Source organism: Sitophilus oryzae, unplaced genomic scaffold, assembly GCF_002938485.1.
Source record: "Sitophilus oryzae breed Bouriz unplaced genomic scaffold, Soryzae_2.0 scaffold_1081_pilon_pilon, whole genome shotgun sequence".
NCBI lineage: Eukaryota > Metazoa > Arthropoda > Insecta > Coleoptera > Curculionidae > Sitophilus > Sitophilus oryzae.
The window spans coordinates 2450727-2468935 of NW_022145706.1; the positions used below are offsets into that span (position 1 = coordinate 2450727).

Sequence of the window (18209 nt, forward strand, 5' to 3'; positions counted from 1 at the left end):
TATTACTCATGCAATTAAAACTATATTCTATTAACTGTTCTATAAGTGTTTCAATAAAATAATTAATAGTAATTTGTCATTCAAAGCTGATAGAAAAATAGCAATTAACATTGAATGTTAGACATATATATTATGACTACAATAATTAAGATGTTTTCAATAAAATAGTATAGTTCCAATTAATCCTAAATTGCTAATCATTTCTAAAAATACTAATGAACGAACTAAAATATCACTTGCGTTATGCTACAAATTTAACATAAAATCAAAAAATTTTAATTTCACTCTGAAATATTTATATCACTCTAAAATTTTCCAGGCTATGTAATAACACTAACATAATTAAATCATAAATATGATGATAGATAAATATTATTAAGTACGCTATCGAAATACAGATCAGCTGAATTTTAACACTAGTTATTCTGTGTTATTAGGTATCTAAGAATAATTTTAGATTAAAGCATTATTTGTATTTTATTTGCTTGTTTTCAATTAAAATCTAATATTCTACACAGTGGATAATTTAACATATTTTTTATAATTTGCAAAATTTGGTAAATAGGGATAATTTATCATTTTCTATATGCCCAATAAGTCATACGATCAGGAATTATTATCAAATACATTTTTCAGATATTGAATATTATTGAATATACAATAAGGGTTTTGGAGGTTTGGAAAAAAAGTAACACTATGGTACTATTATACAACCAATAGATTACTGTTAGATGACATTTGTAGGTAATCTTCTCAAGTTTCTCAAGTGACTTATGTCATAATACGCGAGTGCCATACAAAATTTTATCCAACAGCAGAACTGTTTCATGTCCAATCTCAAGAATAATTTATTTAAAAGGATCTACCAGTTCTACTTTCATTGTTGCGAATTAATAAATTATCAGGGTGCTTTTATGTTACTATGCAATATAGATGTGCGTTTTTTGTTTTTTTTTGTAAATAATAAATAGCACTGACATTAAGACGTCATTTAGATAATTCGCGATTTTTTAACGATAAAATAGTGAATTATCAACCAGCAAGTCAGATTTTAAAGAAAATAATTCGGGAAGATCTTCCGCAAGAGATTATTAACCAGGCAGAGGCGGCTACAGCACAAATACTGCCAGAAAAGTCTGGTGGCGAATATTATAGGGAATTCAAGGCGTTTGAAGAGTGGATGAATGTAAAACATGCACAAAACATGTCAAAGGTATGAACGAAACTATCTTGCTTACTTACTTCTTTGAACTACAGACGAAATTTGTGCCATCATCCTTATGGACTAAGTATTCAATGCTCAAGTCGATTCTACAGATTAATAAAAATATTAATATTTCCGAATTTCCAAAACTTATAAATTTTCTCAAAATCAAGGGAAAAGATGATAAGCCAAGGAAACAAATATAATATTCTTTAATGTTAATGTTAATTTAAATAAATAATTGAATTAGTAATTTATAAATAAAGCTTAATAATTGCTATAAAATGATGTGGCTTTGAAGTTATACTAGTTTGTTATATATATATATATATATATATATATATATATATATATATATATATATATATATATATATATATATATATATATATATATATATATATATATATATATATATATATATATATATATATATATATATATATATATATATATATATATATATATATATATATATATATACTAGTTCTACACTAGTTTGTTATAACTTCAAAAACTCACGCGTGTGTTATTTATTTTATATGCATGCGTATACAAGTGAGTAATGTCTGTATAAGTATACAGGGTTGTTCACCACATACGACACGGAGTATTGTAGCTAAACGATTAGATTTTTACAAATTGTAAGTTTTGGGTTCGTTGAAGGACAATTAGAGCTACAATTTAAAAATATTTTTACAAGATACAGAGTGTCCCTTAATAAATAAAAATATCAAAGTTGTACTTTTTAAATGGAACACCTTATATATTATTACATTTTTAGTTTCTACATTTAAAATAAAAGCAGTACTTGATTGGTTTATTACACTTAAACCTTACCCTTTTTGAAATATTTTCAATTTTGTGAAATTGCAGTATAAATTTTAAGGCTTCATTTCTCCGAGGGGTATCAAAGTTTTTTAATACTAAATATTTACTGAAGTTTATTTATTGGTCAGTTGTTGTGTTGCAATAATAAAAACTTTATTACCTTATACAGAGTGTCTGTAAATTTATTTTAAATAATTACTAGCTTTAAAACGGCAATAACTTGTTTGACTTAAATGGAACACCCTGTATATTTCTATGAGAATCAGGTGCACAATCTTAATTGTCTATCAAATTGTGTTATACCGTTTTTTACCTATCTTCAAGTTTCAGAAAAATGCATATTTCTTGTAATTTAGAACTCATTTATCAATATACCCATGGAATACTGACATTTTAGATTATTTTTAAAGATGTACGGAATTTTTAAAGAGTACATATACTAATATTGTCGATATAGTTCGTGTTCATTTCATTAAAAATAAAAACTGTTTAATATTTGTTAAAGAGGACCAGTTAATATGATTCCAGTATTCAAACTACATTAATTGACTGTTTGCGCTGATTAATAATAATTGCTCCAAATACTAAAAAACTGAATTATGTATGTGTATTAGACAGTGTGGTAAAAAGTAACACCTTAAAAATGATATTTAATTTTTTGACAAATGCTTATTTATAACAGCAGAGACGTTCATTTCATAACTTATTGATATATTGATTTCTGATTCAAATCCACATTTATTTAGAATAATTTATTAACGAACACAATTAAGTATGTAGTTAATTATATTTGGACGGAAATACTGGTGGAATATTTAATTAATGGTATACTCTTTTATAAAGATTTAAATAGTTTTCTTTTTGCATACAAATGGGCTAGTAATATTATCGTTTTACTAAAAACGATAGTATTACTAGCCTGTACATTTTGTACATTTGTTGTTTTAAAAACAATCTAAAATATCAATATTCCATGGGTATATTTATAAATGAGGTCTAAATTATAAGAAAATGCATTTTCTACGAAAACTTGAAGGAATAGGTAAGAAGTGGTATAATGCAATTTGATAGAGAATTAAATTGTGCATCTGATTCTCATAAAATATACAGGGTGTTCTATTTAAATTAAATAAGTTATTGCCGTTTAAAGCTAGTAATTATTTAAAATAAATTTTTAGACACTCTGCATAAGGTAGTATAATTTTTATTATTGCACAATAATATAACAACTGAATAACACAATAACTGATCAATAAATAAACTTCAGTAAATATTTAGTATTAAAAACTTTGATATCCTCGGAGAAATGAAGCCTTAAAATTTATACTGCAATTTCGCAAAATTGAAAGTATGTCAAAAACGGTAAGGTTTAAGTGTAATAAACCTTAATCAAATTTACCTTTATTTTAATCGTAGAAACTAAAAATGCAATAATATACAGGGTGTTCCATTTAAAAAATACAACTTTGATATTTTTTATTTATTAAGACACTCTGTATCTTGTAAAAATATTTTTAAATTGTAGCTCTAATAATCCTTCAACGAACCCAAAACTTACAATTTGTAAAAATCTAATCGTTCAGCTACAATACTCCGTGTCGTATGTGGTGAACAACCCTGTATAGTGACTGTTGGATAAAACAATAAATTAATCTAATAAACTTACATCTGTACTGTTTCATGCTGACCATGTCGGGACACCGTTCTTTGAACAACTGACCAGCGATATTCCAATAAAAATATTAATAATAATAGTCACATCTTGCGAGTTGATAAAGTCTGCGTAACACTAAAAATAACTCTTACACTTGACATTTAACATTATTTTGTTTTTCGTTTATCGAAAATAGCCTACTATAATTATACGGATCACAGAAAAAGAATGATGGGTCTACACTGATTACGGATGCGACCGAATTGTTCAATGTAATATCACTATCGTACCGCATAAACTGTACTTTTTTATTTTGTTTAGACGAGATAAAGTTCATTGTGTTAATTGTTTCATTTGTTTAACTTTACGATGTTTTTATTTGTTTTAAATGCGTTTAAAATTGACTGGGTTTATGTTGTAATTGCTTTATACCGGGTGTATCACCCAGTCCAGATTTTAGATTTTAAACCAATATTATTTTAGATATCGTTTTTTTTTCCGATTTAGCTGAAATTTTGAATGCGCGTATAAGTAATTTAAAAAAAAATGAAAAAACACATTACTAAAAATTGTACAAATCAATAACAAATATGTAAAAAGTAAAAATAAATATGTAAAAATATGTAAAAATTAAAAAAAAACGATTAAAAAAAAGCCGCAGTGACTAGGATTCGAACCTGGCTTACTACGGCTCCAACGTCATAGCAGCGTAGAGTCCTAACGCTTTAACCACGCGGCCACCGAAGACTTGAAAGGTTCTATGTAAAATTCTTACTTAAAAGATAATGTTTAGTAAAAGTACTTTTTTATTTATAAACATTTATTTAATTCTGTTTTTAGTATTTGATCTTATAGCGGCAACATAAAGGGAAATTAAAACAACTTTCGTTGCACGTCAGCAAACCCCATGCCTCGTCTTATGGAGTTTGCTGGTGGTGGTATTATGATGTGCAACGAAAGTTATCTTAATTTCCTTTATATATACATTTTCTGTGAAAATTTCAACTGTCTAGCTATAACCCTTGTATATGACCCCTTATATTTTCCCACAAAATCTGCATTCGCCGTTGTTTCTCAGTGTCAGCCTACTGAGGTGTTCGTTGAGGAGACAGTGTCCTGTTAGAAACCCGTGACAAACCAAAGATTGTTTTTACTTAAATCAAGAAAACCTTTGATTTTTTCTCGGTCATAAGTTCTGAGGAACTTTTTCGAGTGTCTTAGACCGTTGGAGGACACCCATTCCAAGTTACGGGTGGAGTCTTCCAGATTCTTCAGTTCCGCTTTCAGTTGGTTCCCGTTTGGAAAACAGAACGGTTCTGGTCCAGTTAGTGGAGTGTTCGCTCCTTTTCTAGCTAGATCATTTACTATTTCATTGCCTTTGGCATAACTACCGACGACAATATGCAGTGGTGTTAGGTCTAGAATGACCTCCATTGCTGCTGTTGGACATGTTCTCATGGCACCTGTGATGCAGATATATGCCAGTCTCTGTACTTTGCACAGGTTTTGCCTTGCTGTACGGTGCTCTAGTTTTGTATACCAAGTAACTGCTCCATAAGTAATCATGGGTCTTAGTATCATGGTATACATCCAGCGCAAAATGTTAGGGGCGTAGCCCCACCTATTTCCCGCCAGTCTTCTGCATATCATGAAGAACTTTTGTGGCTTTGCTGGTAATGTTCTTAATATGCCTGTTCCAGAGAAATTTACTATCCAGGGTTATTCCCAGATATTTCACTTCCTGTAATGGCAGTATTTCCTGTCCATCTATATGGATTCTTTTCAAGTTTTTCAAACTTGGCTTTCTGGTGAATGGCACTACTGCGGTTTTATCTGAGTTAATACTCAGCCCGACAGTCCTGCACCATCTCCCAGCGATGCGGAGTCCTCTTTGGATAATATCATACAGGGTGCTTTCATGTTTTCCCCGTGCAATGATGACTATGTCATCTGCATACCCTATGCAGTGTATTCCCGCTAGAGTTAATTCTTCCAGTAGTTCATCCACTACCAAGCTCCACAGTAGGAGGGAGGTCACTCCACCTTGTGGAGTTCCTTGCGTTGTTTTAACAACTACAGTTTTGGTACCTATCTCAGCCTCTGCTGTTCGTGTTGAGAGCATTTCCCAAAACAAGTTTATGTGAAACATGGTCAATTTTTTTATATTAGAAATATATCTCAAATTTGCATTCTGCACTTTTTGTATTCGATAAACTTCATGAGCGTTTAGGTAGTTTTTAGAAAGTTTGCGAATATAATGAAGCACAATGAAAAAAAAAATTGGCGCCGGGAGGCACGTATAGCCGCCCATACTAAAATATGTTAATAAAAGTTGGTAGGCAGTTCTTTTAGTTTCAAAGTAAAGGAATTTTTCCTATTTTGGTCTGCGGTTATTTCTCCTATCCGCCACCTGGGGTCGCGTCCGTTGGGAGTTTGGAGTTCTCCACACGGAATATCTTAAAAACTGCGACTTTGACTGATTTTGATGTTATTACACATTTTGTTGTAAATATTATTCCTAATCTTAAATTGAAAACCGCGTTTCGCTAGCTACTTTAATTTTGGAGTTACGATTTTTTAAAATTTTTAACCCCCTCCCATACCCCCTTACCAACACCCCACCCCCACCAAAATCTAATGGCTAGATTTTCGGGTGCCACAGTATTTTTGTGCCAAATTTGGTTAAAATCGATTTAGCGGTTTTTGAGTTATCGTGTTATAGACGGACAGACAGACAGACAGACACCATGAGAGAGAAAATATTTTGTATTTAGGTCATTTATGACCCAAATACCTCATTTTGAGTGAAACTAAAAAAACCTTTTTTTGTCGATCATAACAGCCTACCATACCTGTTGGTATAACTTATTAATTGAATCTACATTGCTTAAGCAATCCGGTATGTCGTTGTCTGCAGCCAATTTACAAATACGAAAATTTTAAATTTTTTCCAAGTCAGTGTTTGTGAGTCTTGTTGTTACCATAATGATATATATTTTGAAAATAAGCCCTCTAAGTACAGTACGTCTGCTCGATCTGTGTCTATGAAAGGAATGAGGACAAAAAACATTTAAATAAACAGAAATATATATTTTATACGTCGACTTGACGAGTACGTCACCGCAAATCGCTCCGCCCACTCATTTTATTGGCTACTTACAAATTGTATAATTTTTATTGATGGGACGCGTCGTCTAATTTTTTACGAAAAACATCGAGAGAATATCGTTTCCCCTCTCACGGATACCCCGTAGCTACAGAACGGACAGACGTACTGTATGTATCTACTTTGTAAAGAGTTTAATTTTTATTGGATCTATAAACTTTTAATATAGCTTCATAATAAACAGATAACAACAACTCAGACGTACAATCGTAAAACATTATTTGTGTTATCGCCTAAAGTAAAAAGTGTGATTGTATTTTAGTATTCTAATTATTTTCTTGATTGCTACATAATATCTGATCAATAGATAATCTTCAGTAAATATTTAGTATTAAAAACTTTGATACCCTTCGAGAAATAAAGCCTTAAAATTTTTACTGCAATTTCATAAAATTGAAAATATTTCAAAAACGGTAAGGGTTTAAATGTGATAAACCTTAATCAAATTTTTTTACGTTTATTTCAATCGTAGAATCCAAAAATAGAATAATACTCCGTGTCGTATTTGGCGAACAACCCTGTAGAGCAAAAAATAATTATATTCATTACTTAATTAATTAATTATGCTATTTTTATTTTCCACTGCACGCCACTGTATAATAGATACACACTTACTCTATCAAATATGAATTCTATAGACATTAGAGGCCGTTTTGCTACTCTATTCATAACTAACGCACTTTGTACTACCTCAAGTATTTGAACTTCCTGCACAGTAGGTACTCACGTTAAAACCACTCCTACCGAGATTTAATCGGGAATATAACATTAGCCTAACCGCGTGCATTATACAGTGAATTTCGGAAGCCGGTCCTGTTCGCAAACCGCACGTACATAAACATACCGAACCCCAAAATGTTTCCAATTAAATTATTAAAGATTAATTTTACCTTTGCTCGGGGGCCTTAAGGTTAAGTTACGTAATTAAAAGGGTTTCACGCAACGGCAGAACTAGAAACCAACTTACGCGGCGTTGAAAATCGTCGAATGTACGTTTACACATGTTAGAAACTTTATTTGTAATAATATCGTGTTTGTGGTCGAGTTGTTAAAAGTTTTGTTATGGAGCAGATTTTAGTGTAACCGTATCTGGCGGTCAGAATTCGTCATTATTTCGTATATCTAAATAAACAAAATAAAGTGAAGCTTATAACTCAAGAACGGCAGGATTGATTTTAATGATCTGTGATTTGCTGGATTCGACTCCGCTTCGGATAGCAGAATAACTATTAGAATATTGAAAAAATTAATTCTACATTAGGAAAAAAATTCTACAGAAAATTTTCTCCCAATCACTTTAGATTTTTTCGAGGTGCAAACCTCTTGTGGTATTTATTGTACAAGCAATTGGTAATACTGGTATTTTTTTGGTACTAATTTGGTATTTTTGGTACTAATTTTTGTTTTATTTGGTAATAAACTGGTATTATTTGGTAATAAACTGGTATTATTTGGAAATAAACTGGTTTGGTTTGGTGTTAAACTGGTATTAAACAGGTATTTTCTTGGACATCTGGCAACGGTGGATGTGGATTAGACGCACGTGGCGACGGCCGATCGCATCATTTCTAGCCCATTTGCATTGAAAATTTGCGCTTTTTACACGATCAAAAATTTTTGGTGTTGACCTATTTTATATGAAGTATTTTAAAGTTTTTATATTTAGTGTTAAGTACCTACTTAGCAATAAAATATACCCCGTAATATACATACTTAAGAATAATTACTTGTGCCTCGAGGTTAGGTTGCTGGCCTATTTGAAAAATAGGTTATTTTTACCCGATATTACCTGCAAAGCTTGCAATTTTTCAATGCATAAAAATGCATAAAACCAACTTTTAAATTTCTGGCCTTTATTACTATTTTATTGTTTTTTTATAATTGTAAAAATAGCAATTTATGCAACTAATGAAGAATTTAACAAGGTAATCCATTACAAATCTAACTAGAAAGGAGAATCTAAATATAAGTCGGAGTTAAATCAGGCGTTTTATATGCAGTGAGGCATTTGACATGAGTAATTTGGATTTTAATGCTTGGGTTTTACGGGAATTAAGATCCGAATAACATTTCATTCACTAATTTAGATAGGTTAAAGAACATTTTTAATAAAAAAGTCTTGTTATCTGTATATTACTGGTACTTACATATTTCTGTAAAAGTATTAATTTTAGTACTTATATATACGTACGTGCATATAAGTACCTAATAAAATAATTATACTTTAGTAATATAATAAATAATCATACTTTGTCGTATAAAAACTCGCTGCAGCCTTTTGTACTTAACAACACCACCATTAACGTCGTAAAATCTGTAAAATTCTTAGGGCTTGTTGTAGACAATTCTCTAAAATGGGACATGCATATCGATGCTTTGTCGAAAAAATTAAGCTTTGCCTGTTTTGCATTAAGATCTGTTTCTAAGGAGCTTAACTTGTCGGTGGCTAGAACTGTTTATTATGCACTTTTCGAGTCGCACCTCAGATATGCCCTTCCATCTGGGGTGCGTGTTGTGCGACTCAATTTGGCCGCATTTTCAAGCCCCAGAAGAGAGCTGTTTGATATTCACTGGGACTAAACAGCACACATCATTGCCAGGACTTTTTAAAAAAAATTAAAAATATTTACTCTTCCTTCCTTATTTATATTTGAATCCGTTTGCCTAATAGGTAAGCATGTGTATCAGCTTCTCAAGAGAAAGTCCATCTCACACTTATCCACTCAGGAACGCGGAGCAAGATCTTTATCTATCTACCCCACGCTCAGAGTTCAAAATTATACAACTCGAAAAAAATGCACAATCACCTGCCATTTGAAATCAAATCTTATTTACTAGACAAGGCTTTCTACGCCGTAAAATACTTATATTTTGATAATCGAATTTGATCTTGTAAACACTGGTCTAATATTTGCTATTAATATATTTACTATAAATTTTCAACATATTTTTGAATCTTATATTTTTATGATATTTACCATATAATTTTACATATTGATCCATGACAACGATCTCCATTTGAAAGCCATCAGAAATGAACGGAACATAATGTAGTGTTGTATAAAAAAGTTATTGTTTTAATGCATTTAACATTTTAGCATTCAGTGAACGTTAAAGTTATTAAACATGTAATTTATACTAATTCCACAACTAATACGATGATGCTAAAACCTTGGTTTCCGTTTAACATTCCCTAGTTTTATTGTTAATTTTTTTATTAATAAATCTTTACTATTAATATATTATTCATATTGCTTACTAATTTCTTACTATAAAAAACAAACCTTTTTTTATACGACCGAAGAATAATCACTAAAATATATTTTAGTAGATGTTTATTACTATTTTATAATCACTACTAGCTACACTGAGAGAAAAAACGTTGTAAAATAAAACAAAGGCTAATGAATCAAATAAAATCAAACATATTTTGGCCTCATCAATGGCCGTAATTGAATTAATAAGACATTTATTGGTTTTATGCATATATTCGTACATATAAAACATACATGATCATTGTCATTGTTAGTGGTATATTAGATTTAAAATAAAAATGCTGCCTATTTGATTTAAAGAAATATATTATATTTGTTTATTAGTGTTTTTCTTTTATTTTTCAAATACATTCCTTTTATCTCAAACCTTTCTTTTTATATTTTGTAGTGCAATGATTTATTAATATATCGCTTTCTTTAAAGCTTGAGCCGATTTTAATCGAATAGGATCAGTACTAACAATTTAAATTAAACAAATATCAAATTTATTAGTAAAATAACTTTATTTTGGAATTAATCTTTTGATGATAAGTAGGTAAATACAATTATTGTATTGAATGACTTCCAAAATAAAAAAATAATAGATACAAGGGTATCCCTGTGAATGTTGTCTAGTGACTAATGGTTTTTGTAATGTCCTGGAATTGATCTGCCTTTATTAGATTCATTCAAAAGGTCACAGAGGTACTAAAAAAAGAAAGCAACGTTTAGTTAAATATATGACATATACTTTCCTCCATCTTAAAACTGGATTTAAACTGAAACAGAGAATTTTTCTATACAGAGTATACATGATTTGCAGGTTTCCTAAATCGTTTTTTATTTTTTTTTACCTTTTATATTGGTACGAGCTTTAGTAAGTTCCACTTTTTTTAACAGATTTGCTAGCTTGATTTCGTATTCCTCTACATCTGAATTCTCATCATCTAGCGAAAAACTTTGGTTCTGCCATATTGCTCTACTGAATTAATATTAACATTTGATTATTCTAAACAACTACTAAAACAACACATTACCTGTAAACAATACAATTCTCCTTTTTGTCACTAACAACTGTCATACACAATAAATACCATTGTACTACTCAAAATAATAGAACGCGACAAAAGAGTTCCAACCCTCAACTGTAATCTTCGATGGCTTCACGGTCAACGGAACTGAATCTTTATCGTAAGTTTAGTACTAAGATTAGGTTAGTAGGAGCAGATATTTGGTTTCTTAAATCATGCAAAGCCAATTCAGTTTATCCTAGTTTTATTAAAGTTGATATTCCGAAAAGTAACGTTAGTGATAAGGTAGAGAAAATTGCAAAGCTTGAAATTGAAGCCTATGGACTTTACAAAAAACTTACTTATAAGCTAACTAATGTAGAGTATGAATGTTGGTGTCTCTTTCAGAGAAATATGTTTGTGGTTATCAATTCAAAATTTGTTAAAAAAATGTCCATTTTGAATAGTAAGTTTAAAAAATTAAAAAGCTCTAAAAACAAACATGTTTTCCAAAGAGACATAAACATAGTAGAGAATCTTTCTTCGCAGACTTTTGATAAACAAGAGCTCAGTTTATTAAACAAAGGTTTAAAGTTTGCATTGCCCAACTCTGGTAGCGCTTTGGAGGAAATCGTCGTTGGTGTTGAAACTGCTATTCAGCACTTGCCCGAGGCTTCTAAAGTATTTGCAAGAGAGGCTTGTAGAAATCAGTTATCAAAAAATATCGTTTCAAGTAAATCATTAAAATCTAACAAGGAGCACAATATTGTCAAGAGTTTGCGTAACAAAGATTGTTTCTACCTAAAAGCTGATAAGGGAAATAAGGTTGTTATATTAGATAAAAAAGACTATTACGATAAGGTTAACAACTTAATCGATAATGGCCCCTACATAAATTTGAAAAAGAATCCTTTGTCTAAGATGGTAGCAGACGTTAAAAAAACTCTAAAAGAATGTAACACCCTTATTGATCTTTCTTTAAAGAGGAAATTGCAAGTATCCAATCCCTCATTACCAAAATTGTATGCTTTGCCAAAAATTCATAAACCGGACAAGTCTATGCGCCCAATTGTTTCGGCTGTAGGTTCTCCGACTTATAATTTGGCAAAATGGTTATCAAGTGAGTTTGAAAATTTACCGATCATGAACCTTCTTTAGCAGTTAAAAATAATATTGAATTCATTAACAAAATTGAAGATATAACATTGCATGAAGGTGAAATTTTGGTCTCCTTTGATGTATCTTCGTTGTTCCCAAGTGTTCCAATTCCACACACTTTAGGCTACTTGAAGGAATTACTGAACGCAAATGGTCTCGACAACAAAACTGTGACTGAATATATTGAGCTTACATCGTTATGTATGAAACAAAATTGTTTTCAATTTAATAACAACTTCTTTGAACAGCGGGAAGGTACAGCAATGGGTAATCCATTGTCTCCATTTTTGGCTAATTTATTCATGAGCAGGTTTGAAGTGGTGGCTAAGAATCAGTTTGAGTATTTTACAAGAGTATGGTTTAGGTATGTGGATGATATTTTTGCTGTTTTTAACAAACATTCAGACACCATAGATAATTTTATTTCTAAGTTAAATAATCGTTTTCCTTCCATTAAATTTACACATGAAATTGACAACAACGACAGATTACCATTTCTAGATGTATTAGTTATTAGAAATACTAATAATTGCCTGGAATTTGATATCTATAGGAAAAATACCACTACACGCAGATATATTCCTAATGAATCATATCATAGTATTGAACATAAAATGGCTAGTTTAAATTTTTTAGTTCATAGATTACTTAGTTTTCCACTTTCCAACGAAAGATATGAAATAGAAAGAGATTACATTAGGAATGTAGCTGAGTGTAATGGATATTCTCCTTCACTAGTAGATAAAATAATTAGAAAACGTAGGTATAGGTTAATGATTTTTGAAAATTCGACTTTTCAAGTGGAGAAAGATACGTCAAAATTTTTTTCAATACCGTTTGTTAGACAGTTATCCCGTGGTCTAGAAGGAGTTTTTAAGAATGTCAATTATAAACTTGTGTATAGTGCTAATGGGTATTTATGAAATTTCTTGTAAAGATTGTAATCAGAAATATGTTGGGCAAACTAGAAGGTCAATATTAACTAGATATAAAGAACATTTAGCTCAGATAAGATATGGTAGACCGGATAAATCTTGCATTGCCGAACATATTGTTGATAAAGAACATTGTATAGATCTTAATAATTTAAAATTAATTAAACAAGTCTCAAATTACAGGCAATTAGATGCATATGAAAGCATCAGAATTAATAAATGTAAAGATAGTATGAACAGAGACAATGGTCCAATTCCTTCAGGTTCTTTGTTCCTACTACTCTAGTGGCGGAAATCTAACTGTTACGCTCAGTGGGCTCTGACTCGGTTTGCTAGATTTTGCCACGCCCACTCGGTGCCCACTGGGCGAGTATATAAACGCTCAACTTGTAGATTGTACTTTAGTTTATAATCATCTGCTGATGATGCTAACATGGTTAGCGAAACGCGCATCCAGTGTAAAAGTTTTGGTGTATTGTGGTGATTTAGTTTCTGGTTTCAAGGTGTAACACCAAAGGTTCCAACCCTCAACTGTAATGTGATGTCATTCTACCAGAGAATTATTCCAATTCGAGTAGAACTGGAATTTCTCGTTCTTAAAATAAATTCTGTTATAAGGACGTCTTATTGAATAAATAGGACAGCAACACTTTTCAAAAATAATAAGACAATGCCAGTTTATTTCCAACGTGGTTCTTTAAACATATAGGTAATAATTACTTTTAAACACTGAATATTATATATTGATAAAATAGTATTCACTTTATTCGAATGCTTTAATTCTTTACTATAGAATATGTTCGAATTTATGGCTACTAAAGCAATCGTTTATGAAACAAATAATTAGGTAAATCGAATTCCATAGAACGAGTTAATTATTTCAACATGATTTATTGTGCATTTTACAATGCATTTTTTTCTGAGTGTATTATTTTAGTCTTTCGCCTATAAACTTTAATGTTTCGGAGTACCTTGGAATGATACTTGATAGAGTAGTAAGTGTTATTATGTCATTCTTATTTATATCGATGTCAAAAAGTAATTAAAATTGATAATTTTCCAAAGTTTTACGGTAGTGTATTAGTCGCCGTCAGGTAAATGTTAGCCATGAACTATTAAATTTCGCATCATAAATCTGCAATAACCTTTTTTATTTATTTTGCACGCCATGGCTTTGTTTGGTCGCGTCGTAAAACCCTTTTATCTTTGCTCGAACCGTAAAATATTAATTAATGTTTTAAATTGGGCCCTATTTTATGGATGCGCGGTAGTCAGATGTGTGGTATTTTTTTCACATCTTCATAAATACCAAACGGCTCACAAAACTATCTACTTTGCATAGAAAACCTGCCAATAGAATATCTGGTTCTGAGGATGAATGTACCTATACTCATTTTTCAAAAATGGTGATCATATTTCACTTTATTGGTTTATGAACGATGAACGACAAACGATTCCACAGTGCTTCGTCCCATGGACAAAATCAAAAAATACAAGACTACTAATATCTGAATATATAATTTTATACTCTATAGAATGTTCAACCATCCTGTATATTATTTTTCATAAACAGCGTTTTTTGTTAGCAAATATTTTCACTAAAAATAAATTTTGCGATCATTATCTTATCAGTGAAAAGAATAACATTCATAGTAGTTCTGTATATTATGGAGTTAAACGGTACGTACTTAATTGAAAGCCACTATGAATATTGTTAAACAAGGTATGTACTTTAAATTTATTTCTAAACAAGGTCGTGATTGTTTAGTTTTTATTTATTTTTTAAGATGATTCTTAAATGGGTATAAAAATTTTACGTTTTCAAACTTCAAAAAGGCATTTAAAAAAAAACATCAAAACATATCGTATTTATTAAATATTTTTGTTGTCATATTCATACACTTTTAATTTTTGTATAGTTCACCTACGTCTGCTTGCGACGAACTTTATTTTATAATACTTTTCAGATGGAGTAAAATTGATAAGCAATGCCGATCTGGTTAATACTTGGCTCGATCATAAGGACAAGAAATCAAAATTATATGTATTTCAAAAAATGTGTTCTTTATTAGATATTGATGAACCCTCCAGTCAAATGAGACACCACTTGTGCCTGAAAAAGTCCACTATGTTGGAGCGAAACGTCGCATAAAAAAAGTTTCCATCTTTCAGTTTATTATAAAACCACATACCCAAGAAAAGGAAAAAATAATATATGGATATGGTCTATTAAAGAGGTAACTATTAACATCTGAACCCCTCATACCAACAAAAAGAACAGTAACAACGCGAAAAAGTAACATATTATAAAATGATGTACAGAAATATCTTATATGTGAGGATACATCGTCTACCTGTGATTTGGATACTATAAATTTGGAAGATTCTGTCAGCAGTGATTCTTCTGAATCAGAGTAGTTACGATCTATGCATTTTGTTGTCCTAAAGTAAATTTATAGTATCTTAAGTTTTTTTTTAATTAAATATTACTTTAATAAAAATGTTTTTCTTTAATTAATTAAAGAAAAACATTTTTATTTTATATTAGACTTATATTGTAGGAATCATGTTCTAATGTTATTTCAATTCTTTTTTATCACAGGGATTTATTTAATACTTACACCGTTTTCATACTATAAATTAATTATTATTTGCTTAGATGGAACACATATTATATAGATGGAACACAATATTATTTATAAGATTTTTTTTTCATAAACCTGGGACTAAGAACATCATCATTTAGTACAATGAGAGTACTCATGATTTGTGTCAAATAAACCTAGTTTGAATAAATTGCCTACAATAAAAGAGAAGTTTTGGATTTTTGTCCCTCTAGAGCCATGTATATGTTTGAAGCACTGTGGGACGCCGCGCCGATGCAAGCAGTCCTTGATTTTTGAGGTTTGTCAAAGTTCTAAGCAAATTATAGGTTATAATTTGTGTCAACTATGTCAAATATCTGCGTTTTGGAAGATGATGCATTTGATTCGTAAGTATTACGTGTGTTTGGTGTCTTTGAAGTCAAGTGGAGGAAAATCGAAGGAAAAAATTAACTGTAGACCCAGAGCACAGTTTATAGTTAATACTGCCCAGGCAGAAAGTCTTATACACCAACAGAGTGTAATAAGGTTTGTATACCATCTCGTCGTAGATAAGTGCATCTCGTATATGCTACAAGATCGTACTAAACATATACTACTGAGTAATAATGATAGGTAACAATGGATTTTGTACTGCAGAAAACAATGTCAAAAGTACTGATTTAAAAAAAATAATATTATAGTTAATTAATCAACCTTTAAAGTATAAAATGAGGTAAGTGTTTTTATTCATAAAACAGTTTGTTTTATTTATTCCTGTGGAATATTTCAAATTTGTATTTGTGCATAAGTTACAGTACATCTGCTGGATCTGTATCTATGAAAGGAATGCGGACAAAAAACATTTAAATAAACAGCAATATATTTTATACGTCGACTTGACGAGTACGTCACCGCAAATCGCTCCGCCCACTCATTTTATTAGCTACATGCGAATTTGTCGAATTTTTATTGATGAGACGCGTCGTCTAGTTTTTTAAGAAAAACATGGAGAGAATATCGTTTCCCCTCTCACGGATACCCGTAGCTACAGAACGGACAGACGTACTGTATATTGATAAATAATAATAAATGGCGGGAAGTTTCTTGAAGCTTGAAAGTAAGAAATAGTTCTTTTTTATATTTTTTTTTTGGTATGTGGTAGTCCACAATATTTTGAAGTAATTACTTATCAGTCAAATTTTAAATATAATAATTTCCTGCTATGCGTTCCAGTTGTACCAACTTATTTCTTTGTAAAATAAAATAAACTACTTTGAAATTAAAATGACAGACACATCTATCACTGTCAAGGATCTTGTCGTTGGACAAACTATATCTCAGAACCAGATGTTCGGCCTGGTACAGGGTGGCGCCTCTCATACGCCGCGGAAGCTGCAAGGAGAACGGTAGTTTATATCGAAATGAAATTTTGGCAGCATACGTAGGTTAACTCAAGACATTTTATAAAAATATATAGAATTTTACAGGGTTTCCCCAAAAAAGTTATACATCAAAGTTGTGTTTTTTCTAATGGAACACCCTATATAGGTATTAATTGATTTTCGGATTCTAGGAAAAAAATAAAGGTGAGTTTTATTAAAGAAGCATATACCTAAAATCTAAGGATTTTGATATATTTCACATTTTGTGAAAATGAAGAGTAAATTTTAAATTTTGATAACAGCTACCTAAACTTTAGTTGACCTTGTATAGCCTGATATTTAATTACAGTAACCATTGTATGTTAGGCCAAATTGAAATTTGACCCGAAAAGTTATACAGGGTGAGACCAAATTAATAAGGAACATTAGTCACTTTTACAAGCAAGTTACTTCTTTATTTTAAGTGAAACACCCAGTATATTTTTCAGGTGTTCAACGGGGAATTTATATATCTTTAAAATATTATTAAGGTTGCCTACCCCTCAGATAAAGATTTTCCTAGATATTTTAATTTTGCATTCACCAACTAATAGAATCATATCAATTCTCTCTGATGTAGACATTTTCGGCAAATTTCTGAGAATTTTTTTTGTTTTAACTGATACAAAATGATAACTAGTTGTTAAAGTTGGACTAATTAGACAGCTATGTTGAAGTAACGTCAGACATATTACAGCCCCACCTAGATTTTAGCAAATAATAAAGATCTACTCAGATCAAATCATGTAAATGAAAATATATAGGAAAATCTTTGTTTGACGGGTAAGTAACTTTAATAGTATTTTGAAGAGACATGAAATCTCCATTGAATATCGGAATAATACACTGGGTGTTCCATTTAAAATAATAGAGTAACATGCTTTTAAAGGTGACCAATATTCAATATTAATTTCGTCTCACCCTGTATAACATTTTGGATCGAGTTTTAATTTGATTTAAAGTACAATAGTTAATTTAACTATATATTAGG

At 30.6% G+C, this 18209-nt stretch overlaps 1 protein-coding gene across 1 annotated transcript in view; it reads right to left on the reverse strand.

Moving 5' to 3' along the window:
* Positions 1–3726, reverse strand: part of LOC115880345 (exportin-5-like) — a 14505-nt gene extending 10779 nt beyond the window's left edge. The window contains exon 1 of the mRNA XM_030897554.1: positions 3702–3726. Within this exon, the coding sequence (XP_030753414.1) occupies positions 3702–3726 (25 nt within the window). The remainder of the gene's footprint in view (positions 1–3701) is intronic.
* Between the last annotated feature and the right edge of the window lie 14483 nt (positions 3727–18209).